Source organism: Eumetopias jubatus, unplaced genomic scaffold, assembly GCF_037043125.1.
Source record: "Eumetopias jubatus isolate StellerSeaLion01/CBP00866 unplaced genomic scaffold, mEumJub1_p1.0 scaffold_3, whole genome shotgun sequence".
Classification (NCBI taxonomy): domain Eukaryota; kingdom Metazoa; phylum Chordata; class Mammalia; order Carnivora; family Otariidae; genus Eumetopias; species Eumetopias jubatus.
In genome coordinates this window covers 135,810,562-135,826,501 of record NW_028274809.1, presented here as the reverse complement: position 1 = coordinate 135,826,501, position 15,940 = coordinate 135,810,562, and the positions used below count along the sequence as shown (strand labels likewise).

Sequence of the window (15,940 nt, the reverse complement as noted above, 5' to 3'; positions counted from 1 at the left end):
TCCCTATCTCTTCTTTCTTTCCTCACTCCCTCCACTTACGTCTCTTCCCCTCCCCTTCTCTTCCTCTGTTCCAGCCCTGTTCACTCTTTCTTCTCCTTCACCCTTCCCTTTTTCCAGTTGTCTGTCCTCCTCTGTCCCCTCCCCTCCTTTCTTGCCTGTATTTTCTTCTCTATCCTCTTTTCTTCCCTCCCTTCTTCCTTTACCACTGTTTAGCATTTACCCCCCTGCACCCACCTTTTCCTACATTCTCTTTTCTCTTTCCTTCCCTATGTCTCACCATCTTTCCCCTGCACCCACCACGAACCACTTTTTTGCTTGCTTGTCACTCCTCTCCTTCCTTGAAAAGCGGGTGGCTGTAATCTGGATTTGCTGTAACCTCCGTGCTCTTCATTCTGTTTCCTGAAGTATGTATGATGTTACCAGTGAAATTATTTCTCTTCTGCTCTATGATTAAGCTTTTCCTCTTTCTTTTCTTTTATAATTGATATCCATTATGTGTACTCTGCAGGTTGAAATTCCACATATAAAAAGAACTCTTCCCCCATTACATTCTTCATTAGACTCTTGGGTACGTTTATTCCTAAGAAATGAGTGAGGATCCTTGAGAAGGTTTAATTTCAAGTTATTAAAAACTAATGGGTGAGGGGACAGTGTAGTCTAAAGTTACAAGGAAAAAAGGATTTGAAGGTGAGATGCTTTTTTTAAAAAAAGTTACATAAAGCAAGATTTTAGTTACTAGAAAAAATAAAACACACCTTCCCAAAATGCCTATTTTATCCCACAAACGTTAAGAGAGAAGATAAATGAGATAATATTTATAAAAGCTATCTGGAAAGGATAACAGTAAAAATGAAAGAAAACATGGAATAAAACAAGCTGAATTTTCCTTTTTTTTTTCCCCCCGGAACTTTTTGGTTTAAGAAACAAAACTTGTTCCTTAGCTAAATATGCATGTATAGTATTTTTCTAACTTTGTTCTCAAGCCCCCACAGACATGACTTACATATTACACGAGAGGCTTTGAACACTAACAAAGCAAGTCCCAAATTTCTAACTCTTCTTATTGCTCTTCCCTCTTGACTTTTTTTTCTATTGGTTTTTAGAATTTTGCTTTTTATATCTTTCATTGATTTTATATGCAAAGTTTAGGTTGATTCTCCTCTAGGTCCGTGTTTCTTAACTTGCATAATCATAAGATTGACCAGATATTTTGTGAAGTAAATATAATGACTCAAGACCCCACTGTAAGCATAATAAGGAATCTCTAGGAGAGTTTTAAAAGAGCTCCCCAGGTGACTATTATGATCATCAGATAGGTTAAAAAACTCAACTGCAGATAAAGAACAATCAGTGCACTTTACAAGATAAATTTTTGTTTTGTAACAGATGAATCACCTGAATTTCTTTTCATAGTAATATAGTTACTGTTAATTTGAGCATTTAGTTTAGATGAAGTATTCAAAGTGGAATTCAGATTGTTTTCAACATTAGCTTGCTAACTAATCCTGGATTAACACATCATTTCTGTGATCCATTCAGGTCCTGCTCAGGTTCCAATGATGTCCCCAAATGGTTCTGTGCCTCCTATTTATGTGCCTCCTGGATATGCCCCACAGGTATGTGTTTGTGTTATTTTTCTTTTTATATCTATATAGTAGGGATCATAATACTACTGTTTAATTCAGAAAAAAAATACCATTTCAGTACTGAAGCTTACCCTGTACAGTATATCTTTGGTATCTGTTTCACATACTCTAGTACATTCAGTATATTTGGAAAGGAGGAAAAATTAAATTGACAGCATTATCACTTGGCCTTGGCTTTGGGTGTTGAATTGTTATAGAAAATTAATCCTAGAGCTTTATTTCCCTGAATATGTGAATAATGTAAGTAATATCTTAAGGTTTAAATGTAAGTAATATCTTAAGGTTTAAAGGTGCCTACACTAACATTTTTTAAGTTAATCATTTGCTTGGAAGTAACCCTAGACAGTGTTCCATCCATATTCATAAAATGTCTCACAGCAGGAAGCCTACTTCTCCCTCTCCCACTCCCTCTGCGTGTGTTCCCTCTCTCGCTGTGTCTCATTCTGTCAAATAAATAATAAAATATTTAAAAAATAAAAATTAAAAAAAAATAGTCAGAAAAGCTGAATCCATATCTTATTTCAAGCCCTTGCTGGCTGCATGGCCTTGGACAGATCAACTTCCTTTAGTCTCTGTGTCCTAACCATAAGATGGGATGATAACATGTAAGATAACATTTGAAAGTATTTGTAAGCTTTTCAGAAGCTATCTCTACTTTTGTTTGACATACTGACAGTCTGCATTCTGTGTTATCCTACTAAATCTGTTCTCTGATATGGACCAAACTCAAAGGCCTTTATTCCAGCCTTATCCTTTTTGTGACCCCCTAAACATTTGACACCACTGATACGATTTACCCAAAATTTACTTGACATAATGCTGTCCTGATTCTGCTTTTCTTGGTTGCTCCTTCAGACCTTTCTCCACTTACATAAAGACCATATCTGGTCTTTTCTATAGTGTGGTTCAGTCCAGCAAACATGTACTAAATGTACCTTGTACGAAGCTCTGTATTTGGTGCTACTGACAATTTATTGCAGTGTAACTAAAGAGTATCCTGCTGTTCTCAAATCTATCAGTACCTTTTATTTTTATGGCAGATTCCTACACTTCTCATTTCATTCAATCATGACCTTCTGGAAGTAGCTTTCCTTGAATGTTTCCAGGTGCCTCTCCTTTGGGCTCTCATGGCACACTATGTATATCTTTCTTTTAATGAATTTCTCACACTGTTTAGTAATTTTTCTCTCCTGAGAAGATTATGAACTCTTAACAGTTCTGTACTCAGCACTGCAGCAAATATGTACTGAGTGCTCATATATGTCAGGCAGTCTTCTAGATGATTGTGATATATTTGCGAATGAAAGGCAAAGACATCTGTCTCTCTGTAGTTAACATTCTTGTGGGGAGAAGAAAACAATAAGCATATAATACATGGATAAATTATGTAGTATGTTAGGTGGTAAGCAATGGGGGTGGAAAAGGAAAGAAAATCGACCTTGGTTACATTTTAAAATAGGGTAGTCAAAATAGGCTTCATTGGAAAAGTGACATTTGAACCAAGTTTTGAAGGATATGTAGGAGTCCACATGGCCTAATTTCAGTATTGTTGTGTCTCAGGAAATAGACCTGAGGAGATGGAGACAGATGGGGGAATGGACATTTGATGGAGCAGTCAGAACACACACAACACTTATTAGTTAAGTCCACCATCTTATATGGGTGCAGTTCATGGTGCCCAAAACAATACAGTAATAACATCACAGATCACCTTAACAAATATAATAATAATGAAAATGTTTGAGGGACGCCTGGCTGGCTCAGTTGGTACAACGTGGGATTCAGTCTCAAGGTCGTGAGTTCAAGCCCCACATTGGGTATGGAGCCTACTCAAAAAAAAAAAAGAGAGAGAGAAGAAAGAAAGAGAAGTATTGTGAGGATTACCAAAATGTGACACACAAACACCAAATGAGCAAATGCTGTTGGAAAATGGCACCAATAGACTTGCTCAGCACAAGGTTGCCACAAACTTTCAATTTTTAAAAAATGCAGTATTTGCAAAGCTCAATAAAGCAAAGCACAGTAAAACAAAGTATGCCTATATTCACATGCTCATTTGATGTTTCCCTTTCTCCATGGTTTTGTTAATGCTGTTACTCATTTGCTCATTTCTGCCTTTTTTTTTTTAAAGATTCTCTCCTTGTTTGTTTGTTTTTAATTTTATTTATTTATCTGACAGAAAGAGCACAAGCAGGGTCTACCCATCCTTGAGGAGGACCTAGATCAAGTTATTTGTACCATCTCTTGGTTATATATTACATGCCACCTAGTATTATAATTGTGGGATTTTATGGGATTTTAAGTTCCTTGAGGATAGGAGCTGCCTTTTAATTATTTTTATTCTATGGTAACTCAGATACAGTAGATATTTCATAAGTATTTGTCAAATAAGTGAATGAACTTTAATAGTAATCTTACTGGGAGGATTATGTGAGGCTAGTGGGCTACTATTATCTACCTTAATTTAAGATTAAGACTGTCTCTAGGAAATGTATCATTTTCAAATACACAGGAGTAATCAAGAGACAAAAATGTATAGTCTCATCATTATTGAAATAATTTAAATACCCACTATGTAAGACTGGATTCTAGCATTTTGACATCACTATTGAAATAACCCCCCATTTCCTAGCACACACAATTTCTCATGTTAGAAAATACTTAAGAATCAGGTTCTGGGGGCGCCTGGGTGGCTCAGTCATTAAGTGTCTGCCTTCGGCTCAGGTCATGATCCCAGGATCCTGGGATGGAGCCCCGCATCGAGCTCCCTGCTCCGTGGGAAGCCTGCTTATCCCTCTCCCCCTACTTGTGTTCCCTCTCTCACTGTGTCTGTCTCTGTCAAATAAATAAATCTTAAAAAAAAAGAATCAGGTTCTGGGCATAGCTAAGCACTTAATAATTGTCCAAAACTTGACACATAAGGAAACATAATTATCTTAGCAAATCTAAAAGCTGGGAGTTGAACCAAATGTTAAGACACATAGATGGCTATATAATAAAGTATAGGTTGTATTTCGCTCAGCAGGAACCAAGTAGCACAAATACTAAACGTGTGAATAGCTATTATCTATGGTCTTCTTTTAGACTTTTATATACTTATCTCCCCTCGTGGCAACAGGCTTCCTCACGTCTATCCTTTGCCATATGTATGTGTATCTTTTGGTGAAAGGCAGTGATCTAAGGGGGCGGGGGAGGTCACATAATATTTTTGCCATATTATCGTGTAATAAAGTACGTCCTAATAGGATTCAGCAAATTTATGCATCCTAAAAAGTTAGGTCAGGCAAGCAAAGACAGCAAAAATAAAAATCCAGTGTTGGGAAATAGTAATATTATATACCTAAGCTCTATCACTGAGGAAATAGTAATATTATATACCTAAGAGCATATTGGGACAGAAAAGTGAAAGGTCCCAAAGACAGATCTTAATTTAGGATTCAGATTGAAATTTAATGAAAGTACTTTTAGGAGAAACATATGAAGAAATCATGATTTACCTAGGACCTAACAACCTTCAGATTTGTAATGTTTATACCAGTGGCATGTCCCTATTAAATTTAGAAGCACTTCAGATATTAACTCATCATTAACTCATACATATATTTTAACTTCATTTTTAAGAGTAACATTAGACAAGGACAGGGTATCAGTAACTTTAGAGGAGTAATTTGTTCTGTTTTTCTTATTTGAGATTTGTAAAATCCAAACCCTCAATATTAAAATTGCTAGTATTGTATTGTACTTCCTCTGCATTCTCATTCAAGAGTTCTGCAATATTGTTTATTTTATAATATTTGTACTTTATTGCTGTGTATTTTAGCATTCTACTCAAAAGTAATGGGAACCTGCATGATTCTATTCTGTTGACTTAAGTTTTGAAGAGAAGGTTGCTGTTACAAAGATGTAAAATGCCCTTGCCATCAAAAGGGTAGAGTTCCTAAGGACAATTTTACCCCCTTTACCACATTGAACAAAAGTAGCTCTTAAAATAGACTTAATTTTTTAGTTGCATAGCTTTTGTTGTTGGATCAGAAAATGAATCATTTTTAGAAATCCTTATTTTTGGGGGCGCCTGGGTGCCTCAGCTAAGCGTCTGCCTTCGGCTCAGGTCATGATCCCAAGGTTCTGGGATCGAGCCCCCTGCTCAGAGGGGAGGCCTGCTTCTCCCTCTCCCACTTCCCCCTGCTTGTGTTCCCTCTCTCTGTCAAATAAATAAATAAAATCTTAAAAAAAAAGGAAATCTTTATTTTTTAATAAGCCATTTTTTATTAACCATGAAACTATAAGTTACTGTCCAATATGATAGACCTAAAGCTAGTTTAAATGATATGCAGAAAGAAAAACTGTTCACTAGATGCTTAAACATAAAGGAATATTAATTTTGCAAACAGGCCAATGGAAAATATATTTAGTGGTAAAGGACAAATATAGTTCTGTACTTCAAATATAGTTGTATATTGTTCTAATCATGAATATGTAGAAAACGTGGAAAGGGTAAGAAAAGGGTAGGAAAAAAATTGCATTGAATGTTTATAACCTAGAGATACTCTCTGTAAACATAAAATAAATTTCCCTGTAGCCTTTTGTTTAACTACAAAATTACAAACATAATTTTAGACATAAGCCTAATGAGTTTTATTTTTGTAGTTTAATAAGAAAAGGTTTGTGAGAGACTGACGTGCCTCAATAGAAGCAGGAATATGTGCCAACTGAACTAAGATATCAAATGGAAAAACAAAAACTATAAAACACAGAAAGCAAATGGTGATAGGAATAGAAGGAGCTTAATTTACTGGCAAATAATACTAACTTATAGTCCCTAAGAGCATTGCAGCATAGAATAACATTTCATATTTTAGTGATGAAATTAATGACTTATCAAGAAAAGATTATAGACTGCCTGAATGGTGGGACACCTAAAAAGCAGCATCAAAAGTTCTCTCCTTCTGCCTCTCTTTAAAGGCTCCCCTGTTTTCTTATGGAATGTGGGTTATGGTGATGAGAGGGTACCTAACAGGAAGGGGATTGTAGATCTCATAATGTGGGGAAGGGAGCTGTGTCAACTTCAGGAAAAGTCTGAGATTACTCCTTTGAGCTGGACTTGATATTTCACTTTGCCTTTATGTCAGCATACAGCAATGAGGTCAGTACTTTTTTCAAAGATTCTGCATACTAGTCTGATCTGTCTTCTGTGTCAAATGTTTTGGGCAGCATTATTGTGTATGTATGTATAGTTAGGTATATAAAATAAATATCTGTTGAATGAATGACCAGAAATACCTATATTATTAGTAGTAGCTTAAAGTGGGAATAGTTTTGGGTTCAGAGTGAGGCTATAGAAGTAGGTTGCTAAAAGTTAGGCAGAAGCAAAGGTTGTAAGAATTGAGGAAATCACAGAATTCTAATAGCATGGTGTTGTTAAGAAGGGGGAAAATAATGTGGCATTCCAGTAGAACTAATGGGAATACATTTATTTCTGGTCATATCATTGATTCAGCAGTTTTCTCTGAGCATCTACCCTATGCTAGGAGTTGTTCCAGGTGTTGGGAAGAAAATGGTAAGCAGAACAGATTTGTCATGGAATGTATATTCTCGAGGAGAACACACACACAACAGGAGATGTAAACACAAACCCCTCTTTCTGTAGCCCCTTTTAATTATGTCTCTGTTCAATAAAGGAGAAAACAGGGCTTTGCCTAATTAGAAATTGTGTGGCATATGTGTTTAGGTAGACCTGTGCTGATAGCCCTATTTAATTCTATTTTATGGTCTTATCTTTGTTTTAATTTTTTTTAACATAGACTAATTTGGATTATATTTTGTCTTTTTTTTTCTTTTCACAACTTACTGATTTTATTTTAATCATCACCATTGGTGTACCCTGTTAGTATAAAATTCATTGTCTACATGATTAGCCATTTGTCAGCAGCTGGACTTAGTGGATAGTTTTGAGGCCCCCAGCCTCACTCCTGAAGTTACTGGCTGCTCAGATGGTTACTTGAAGTAGTACAGGTCTGGCTCTTTTTTTCTTTTTTCTGTTTCCTAGCTTTCTTTTTTTTTAATTGTGGTAAAATATACATGACAAAAAATTTACCATTGTAACTTTAAATGTACAGTTCAGTGGCATTAAATATATCCACTGTTGGACTACCTTCACTAACATCCATCTACAGAACTCTTTGCAAAACTGAAACTGTGTACAATGACTTCCCATTCTTCCTTCCCCCAGCTTATCTTTGTATTTTAAATGTTCTTTTTCAGTAGAAAAGTGGTTTTAATTTCGTAAGTAATTTAGCTGTTTCTTTTTTTTTTTTTTAAGATTTTATTTATTTGAGAGAGAGAATGAGAGAGAGAGAGAGCACATGAGAGGAGGGAGGGTCAGAGGGAGAAGCAGACTCCCCACCGAGCAGGGAGCCCGATGTGGGACTTGATCCCGGAACTCCAGGATCATGACCTGAGCCGAAGGCAGTCGCTTTCGGCTCCCTAGGTGTTTCTTTTTAACCAATGAGATCTCGCTTGTGTTGTGACATTTAAAAAAATGCTAGAGAAACCAGTACCTGTGGGTTCTGTGCCCACAAAGTGGATAGACATGAAATTAAAACCAAAGTGCAAGAGTTCAAATACTGGCTCCTCCGCTTACTTTCTATGTGACCTTAGCAATTTACTTAACATCTGTATGCCTTAGTTTCCCCATCTGAAAAATGTTGATAATACTACCTATTTGTTATGAGGATTAAATAGTTAATACGTGTCCGTTGAAGAACTTACAGTTAAGTTATAGGGTAAGACACATGCATTTGGAAAGTTAACAAATACTACAGTGTTTTAAATACCTAACAAGTGATACAAAATAAATGTAATAGAAATGACAGGAAGGAGAGGTCATTAAGATTGTGGTGCCCAGGATGGGGTTCAATGGAAAGCAATCAAAAGAAACCTTCCACAGACCCGTAGCCCTGGAATCTCTACCAGCATCTGGGGTGACATGCTCTGCAGTCTCATGTCAGCTCACACTTCCTTTTCGTCTAGAATGAAGACAGACTTTCCTGCTTCTGCCTAGAGCCAGTGCCCCCAGTGGAGTCTTGGATCCCATTCCCTTTTGCCTGCATTTTTCTGTCTTCTACATCATCAATTTCTTACTGTCTGATGGGTCATTCTCATTATTGTATCAGCATGTTGTCATTGCTCTCACTAAAAGCAACACATTTTTTTTTAAAGAAAGTATACACTTTAATTTTTTTGAAGATTTTTATGTATTTATTCATGAGAGACAGGGGGTGGGGGGACAGAGAGAGAAGCAGGCTCCCAAGGATCAGGGAGCCCAATGCGGGTCTTGATCCCAGAACCCTGGGATCATAACCTGAGCCAAAGGCAGATGCTTAACCATCTAAGCCACCCAGGCGCCCTAAAAACACATTTTTTAGTTTCTTGACTCCACTACTACCAGCTACCACCTTATTTCCGTATTCCCCTCTGCAGGAATACTTGCTAAAATTGGGCTATTAGCTCTCTAATTCTGCTCCCCACTTTCCTCTCTTAAACCCAGTTAGGGTTTGCCCCTATGTTTACACCAAAACTGTTGTCATCAAAGTTGCAGTGACTTCCACATTGCTAAATCCAGTGGTCATTTCTTAGTCTTCATCTTACTTGACCTTTCAGTAGTAGTTGACAGAGTTGATCCTTCCTCCTTGATACACTTCACCAAACTTCCAGACTCCACACTCTTAGTCTTCTTCCTACCTTACTTGGTTGCCCTTTTCCAATCTTTTTAGAACTTCAGACTAGTATGTCTAACTGCCTACTCATGTTTCCACTTAGATGTTTTATAGACTTAACCAAATTCACATTCCAGAACCTAAAACTCCGAATGTTTCCCCCCAAAATAACTTACTCTGCCCTATAGCCTTCCCCTTTTACAGTTGGTAGAATACCATCCTTCCATAACTTCTTTTTCTCACTTCTCCAGTGGCATCATCAGCTAATCTTGTTGTTCTACCTTTAAATATATGCAGAATGTGGACCTCTTTTTACCACACTGGTCCAAGCCACCATTTCTTGCCTAGATACTGCAATAGCTTCCTGGTTTCCCTGTTCATTTGTTTGTTTTTTCCCTTGTCCTACAGTCTATTCTCAACTCAATAGTCAGAGTAATCCTGTTAAATATAAGGTTATGTCAGGATTTCTCAACCTCAGCACTACAGACATTTTAGGCCCAGTAATTTTTGTTGTAGGGAATTGTCCTCTGTGTTGTAGGGTATTTAGCAGCATCCCTGACCTCTCTACCCACTAGATGCTGGTAGTACCCACCCCCAGTTGTGACAACCAAAAATGTCCCTAGATACTGCCAAATGTCTCATAGGGGGCAAAATCACCCCTGGCTGGGCACCAGTGACTTATATCACTTTTCTGCCGAAAACTCTGTGATGGTTCCTCCTTTCACTAATATAAATGCTGAAGTCCAGGTGCTTATTAATAGCTCATATGGTCCTACCTGACCCCGCCACTCCATTTGACCTTACCTGCTTCTACCTTCTTCTTCCTTATCCTGAACCAGACACAATGGCTTCTTTCTAAAACTACTTTTATCTCTTAGGGGCTTTGTTCTGTTTTCTCTGCCCAGAACACTCTTCCAGATTTTTACATGGCTAATTCGTTCAGTTACTTCAAGTCTGCTCAGATTTCATTTTGCCAGTAAGTCCTATCCTGGTCACTCTATTTTATACTGCAACCTGTCCCACTCCCACAATACTTCTGATCCCCCTTACCTGTTTTTTTTTTCCATGATACTTATCGCCTTGCAACATGCTAAATAATTTACTCTTGTTTTTGTGTTCATTGCCCCATTAGTATGTGTGTCCCACAAAGACATCACTCACATTTTTTTCTTGCCTAACTTACCAATGTTTCTGTCATTTTTTAAATGAGCAGAGAAGGTAAAGTTAGAGCTAGATATGGAAGGATAGATGAGATTTGCATAGTTGTAGATTGAGGGGAGGCAAAGTGAAAAGAAAGATGTCATAAACTAAAGTCCAAGATATGGAAATGCATAGGTTTGTATGAAGATAGGTTTTTAGTATACCAGCCTGGCTGGAGTTAAGAGTTCAGGATTTGGTGTAGGAAAAAAATACATGTAGGAAGACAGGTTGGAACAAGACTGAAGGCCAGGTCAGAGAGTATGGACTATAATCCTATCAGAAATGGGAGTCATTTAAGATTTGTGAGTTGGAGAGTTGATAAAGGTGAAAGTAGTATATTGTGACAGACACTGTGGTTTGGCTTACAAAAATCCATTCCAACCTCCTTCTAATGTCCCTTCCTGTAGGTTAGAGGCTGAAAAGCTATAAATAGTTTCCAGATTCTCTCTAGCTAGGACTCCAGATATTTCATTTCTGCCAATTATATGCACTTGTCTGAGGCTTGAATTCAGAACTGAGTTAAATGGGGAGAAAGGCAGAATATGAGGCATTTATTTGGCTGGAAGCAAGGCATTATAGTTCTAGAGCTAGTATATAAAAAACTGAATTAATTTGGTCTTCTAGTACAGACAAGTCAGCTCATACTCCAGCAGGTAAGGATAGTTGAATAGGGTGTTTAATAGTAACTATAATCTTTCTAAAGCAATAATCATTTAGTTGTAATTTAGGCTTATCTGTACCTAAATAAGTGTGTTTTCTAATATACTTACCAAGCATGTATATGTTTATATACAAAATCTGCTATTCCATTTTTTTAAGTTTATTTATTTATGTAATCGCTATCCCCAACATGGGGCTTGAACTCACAACCGTGAGATCAAGAGTTGCATGTTTTTCCAACTGAGCCAGCCAGGCACCCCCAAAATTTGCTGTCCTTAAGAATAGTAAAATTTAATCACAGTTCTGTACTTCTGAAACAAATAACGCAACATATTTTAAGAAAAAAGAAAAAGAAGAAGATAACAGGAGAGGAAGAAAAGGGGAGTATGTCAGAGGGGGAGACGAACCATGAGAGATGATGGACTCTGAAAAACAAACTGAGGGTTCTAGAGGGGAGGGGGGTAGGGGGATGGGTTAGCCTGGTGATGGGTATTGAGGAGGGCACGTTCTGCATGGAGCACTGGGTGTTATGAACAAACAATGAATCATGGAACACTGCACCAAAAACTAATGATGTAATATATGGTGATTAACATAACAATAAAAAAATTAAAAAAAAAATAGTAAAATTTGTTTTTCCTGAATATAGCAGGATTTGCCTTTAAGTTAGCACTTAACATTTTAATAATATTCTGTTTCCTTAAGAGAAGGTATTATTAGCCATTTGTTAAACCTCCATAGTAATCTTTTAAGTCTAAAAGGTTTAAGGGCTCTATTTTAATAGAGGGATTCCTGATTTTGAGATAAAATCCTATACCCTTTGGGCTTTCCTGTATATCCTCGCAGCTCCAGTGAGGTTCAACGGGAATAAATCTGTCATTTTAGGAATTCCTTCCCTGCAGTGTAACCCCTATTTAAAAATGTATAATATCTAGGATTAGGGTTCAGTTTAGGGCTAGAATAATGGTTAAGGTTAGGGACCGTGTGGGGGTATGTGCCTATTATCCTACAGTTCAGAGACCTCTCCAGAGGGATAACTTTAGGGTTAGGGTTAGGGTTAAGCATATATCCTCACACTGTCCCTAACCCTAACTATTCTGTCCCTAAACCGAACCCTAATCCTAGATCTGAGGGACAAAAAGGTTTGGTATATGTATACAATGGAATATTACTCAGCCATAAAAGTGAATGAAATCTTGCCATGTGCAACAACATGGATGGAGCTAGAGAGTATTGTGCTAAGTGAAGTAAGTAGAGAAGGACAAATGCCATATGCCTTCACTCATACGTGGAATTTAAGAAACAAAACAAATGAGCGAATGAAAATGGAAAAGAACAGAGAGGCAAACCAAGAAACAGATAATTATAGAGAACACACTGATGGTTACCAGAGGGGAGGTGGATGGGGGGATGGGTTAAATAGGTGATGGGGATTAGGAGTACACATGTTGTAATGAGCACTGGATGTTGTATGGAAGTGTTGAATCACTATATTTTACACCAGAATCTAATATTGCACTGTATGTTAACCAACTGGAATTAAAATAAAAACTTTAAAAAACGTATAATTTCTAAAACTGAAAGCCACAGATACTTTCCTTAACTTAATATATTAGGTGTTTGTCTCCCTTGAAAAGATCTTCAGCTATTAAAATTGTCCTGGTCATGTTCGCAAGAATTTTGTACCTAAATGCAATATATGGTTGATCTTCAGAATCTGGATCCAGTTTTTTCCCCATTTCTACTTCACAGTTTGTGTTCTTTCTACAGCTTATTTCCCTCCACCCCTATCCATAATATGGAAAAGGGAATTAATTCCTGACCCTATTGTGTTGTTGTTTTTTTTAAGATTTATTTATTTATTTGAGAGACCGTGAGAGCATGCGTGCACAAGGAGGACAAGGGGCAGAGGGAGAGGGAGAAGCAGACTTCCCCTGAGCAGGGAGCCAGACGCATTGTGAGGCTCAATCCCAGGACCCTGAGATCATGACCTGAGCCGAAGGCAGACACTTAATTGACTGAGCCACCCAGGCACCCCCCACATTGTGTTCAAACCAAAAATTCCTTTGAGTTTCCCTTCTTTTTTAATGCATCAGTAAATGCACATTAACACAAAGAAATAAATACCTAATATTATGGCTCATTGTTTATATTGTTATTTAGCTAATCTCATCATTGATTTAAGATTTATATTGCATTGTATAACAAAAACTGCTTCATGTTCTATACTAAATCATATGTACTTAGTGTATTTAATAAATTCTTTTCATATTCTGTAAAATTTCTTAATTAATTATGGTATAAAAATTCTTACTCTAACTGGTATCAAAAGAATTGCTTACATCTTATGGAAAAAATGTTCAATGTTCATTTTGTAGGTTATTGAAGACAATGGTGTTCGAAGAGTTGTTGTAGTTCCTCAGGCACCAGAGTTTCATCCGGGCAGTCACACAGTCATACACCGTTCCCCACATCCTCCTCCTCTGCCTGGTTTCATTCCTGTCCCAACCATGATGCCCCCTCCACCACGCCATATGTACTCACCAGTGACTGGAGCTGGAGACATGGCAACACAGTATTTGCCACAGTATCAATCTTCACAAGTATATGGAGATGTAGGTAAGACATCTAAAAATATTCCTGTCTTATGGAGTTCTTCTTTACTTGGATGTAATAGATGCTTTCCTCCTCTTATATAAAAGAAATGACAAAACAATAACAATATCACCATCATGTTCTCTTACCCAAGCATTATGTTAAGTATTTCATCCTCATGATTACCCCTTAAGGCAAAAAAATAAACAGAAAATCAAAGAGGGAAAATAACTTATATTGTGCAGCAATATTTAGTGGGGACATGTTCAAACAAGAACTTTTCTTCTCTGTTCTGCCAGCTAGACTCTGAGGAACATTTTCAGCCAGGAATAATCATACTGCTGTTAAATCCTTAAGGTTGTGATGCCAGTTACTAAAGTTGCTAGGTTCTGTAAAGGACTGAGGTGGGAGGTGGGGGAGGAAACAAGACATAACCTTGGCCCCCAGGGAGTTAATAAATTATTGGGAAGAATAGACAACCACACATACACAAAATAGTAATCTTATTCTTTCCTATGTGGTTAAATACCATCTCTATACTGACAACTCTCAGATTTGTATCTCCAGCCAAAACCTTACCTCTGACCTTCAGACTTAGATTTCTGTCTTCTTGATAACCACTTAAATGCCTCGTGCATATCAGTTACATTGTTTCTAAAACATAAATCTCAATTATGTAACCTGCTTTTCTCTGTCATCTTCATCTTGATAGATGGTACCACTGTCTACTCAGTTTGCTTAAGTGAAAACCACATGATCAGATTTATTCTTCCTTCTTTAACCCCTACATCAGTTGATTTCATTTTTATGTTCAGAAGTTTCTAAATTTTATCTACTTTTTTCCACTGCTACTCAAATCTTGTCCCCTATCGGCTCTTGTCAGGATAACTACAGCTGGAGCTGCCTTCCAGTTGGTTTTCTGCTGTCGTTCTTGCCCCAGCCATCCAGGCTTAGCCTGAGTAATCATTTAAAATGTAAATCACACCATTCTCAGATTTAAAAGATTTCAGTAACTTTCATTGCATTTAGAATAAAATCCTGAACCTTCTACTAGACCAGGATTTCTCCACGTCTGCACTCTTGATATTTGGGAATGGATGAGTGTTCGTGCGTTGTAGGATATTCAGGAGAAGCCATCCCCTACCAGATGCCAGTAGCATACAGCTCCTACCCACCGTCCCCTATCCTCAGCCAGTTGTGACAACTAAAAATATCTCCAGACATTGCCGAATGACCCGTAGGGGCCCAAATTGACCCTGCTTGCAACCCACTGGCCTTAACAAGGCCCTCCCCTGTGGCCTCTGACTGCTTTGTCCCACTTGTCCCACCCCACTTCCCTTCAGTTTTTCAAAACCTCCAAGTTCTTTTTGCCTCAGTGCCCTGCACATGATGTTCTCTCTGCCAGGAATACTCTTTTCCCTTTTCCGTGGAAGGCTCCTTTTTTTTCCCCTTTAGATTTCAGCTTTCAGAGAGACCGTCTGTGACCTTACCTTATTAGTCTCTCACACTGAAACCGGTTTCTTTCACAGAACTTAACACAATTTGATTTTTTTTAATTCGTATGTCTTTCTCCCTTATTTGACTGTACACCCCTGACAACTAAATCTGTCTTACCTATCACTTGCGCTTAGCAGTAGCTTTCATTAATGTTTAGTAAACTTACAGAATAACTCTAAATACAGAATTTTAACTATACAGCACAGCCTGTAAGTAGTAAATATATATTATGTCATATATCATATATATTTTTCAAACTTACTTCTCTTGGCCAAGTAACACATTGATTCTGTAGGTCTGGGTGGGGTTTGGGTTTCTGCATCTCTGACACTCCCAGGTGAGGCTCATGCAGTGGTCCAGTGAAAACTTGAGTAACAAGAGTTTATACTACAAATCAGTCTCATCCTTCCATTTTCTTTACTGCTAATTATGACTTATTTTTAAAAAGGTGTTTGAGAAAATTAGAAAAAACTAGATGTTATAACTATTGCTATTTCACATTGTTAAAACCCATTGTTATTCAGAGGGGATATTAGAATACATGCATATGATTCACAATGTTGTGAGGGAAAGTGAAAAATACAAATCCACAAGAGGTACAAATCTAAAAACTAGCTATCCAGTGAC

General features: G+C 37.4%; 1 protein-coding gene across 2 annotated transcripts in view; it reads left to right on the top strand.

Moving 5' to 3' along the window:
* FNDC3A (fibronectin type III domain containing 3A) overlaps positions 1-15,940 on the top strand; it is a 155,704-nt gene that overhangs the window by 86,499 nt on the left and 53,265 nt on the right. For both annotated transcript variants that reach the window (XM_028105378.2, XM_028105381.2), the window contains 2 exons: positions 1,540-1,616; positions 13,600-13,840. In XM_028105378.2, the coding sequence (XP_027961179.1) occupies positions 1,540-1,616; positions 13,600-13,840 (318 nt within the window). The remainder of the gene's footprint in view (positions 1-1,539; positions 1,617-13,599; positions 13,841-15,940) is intronic.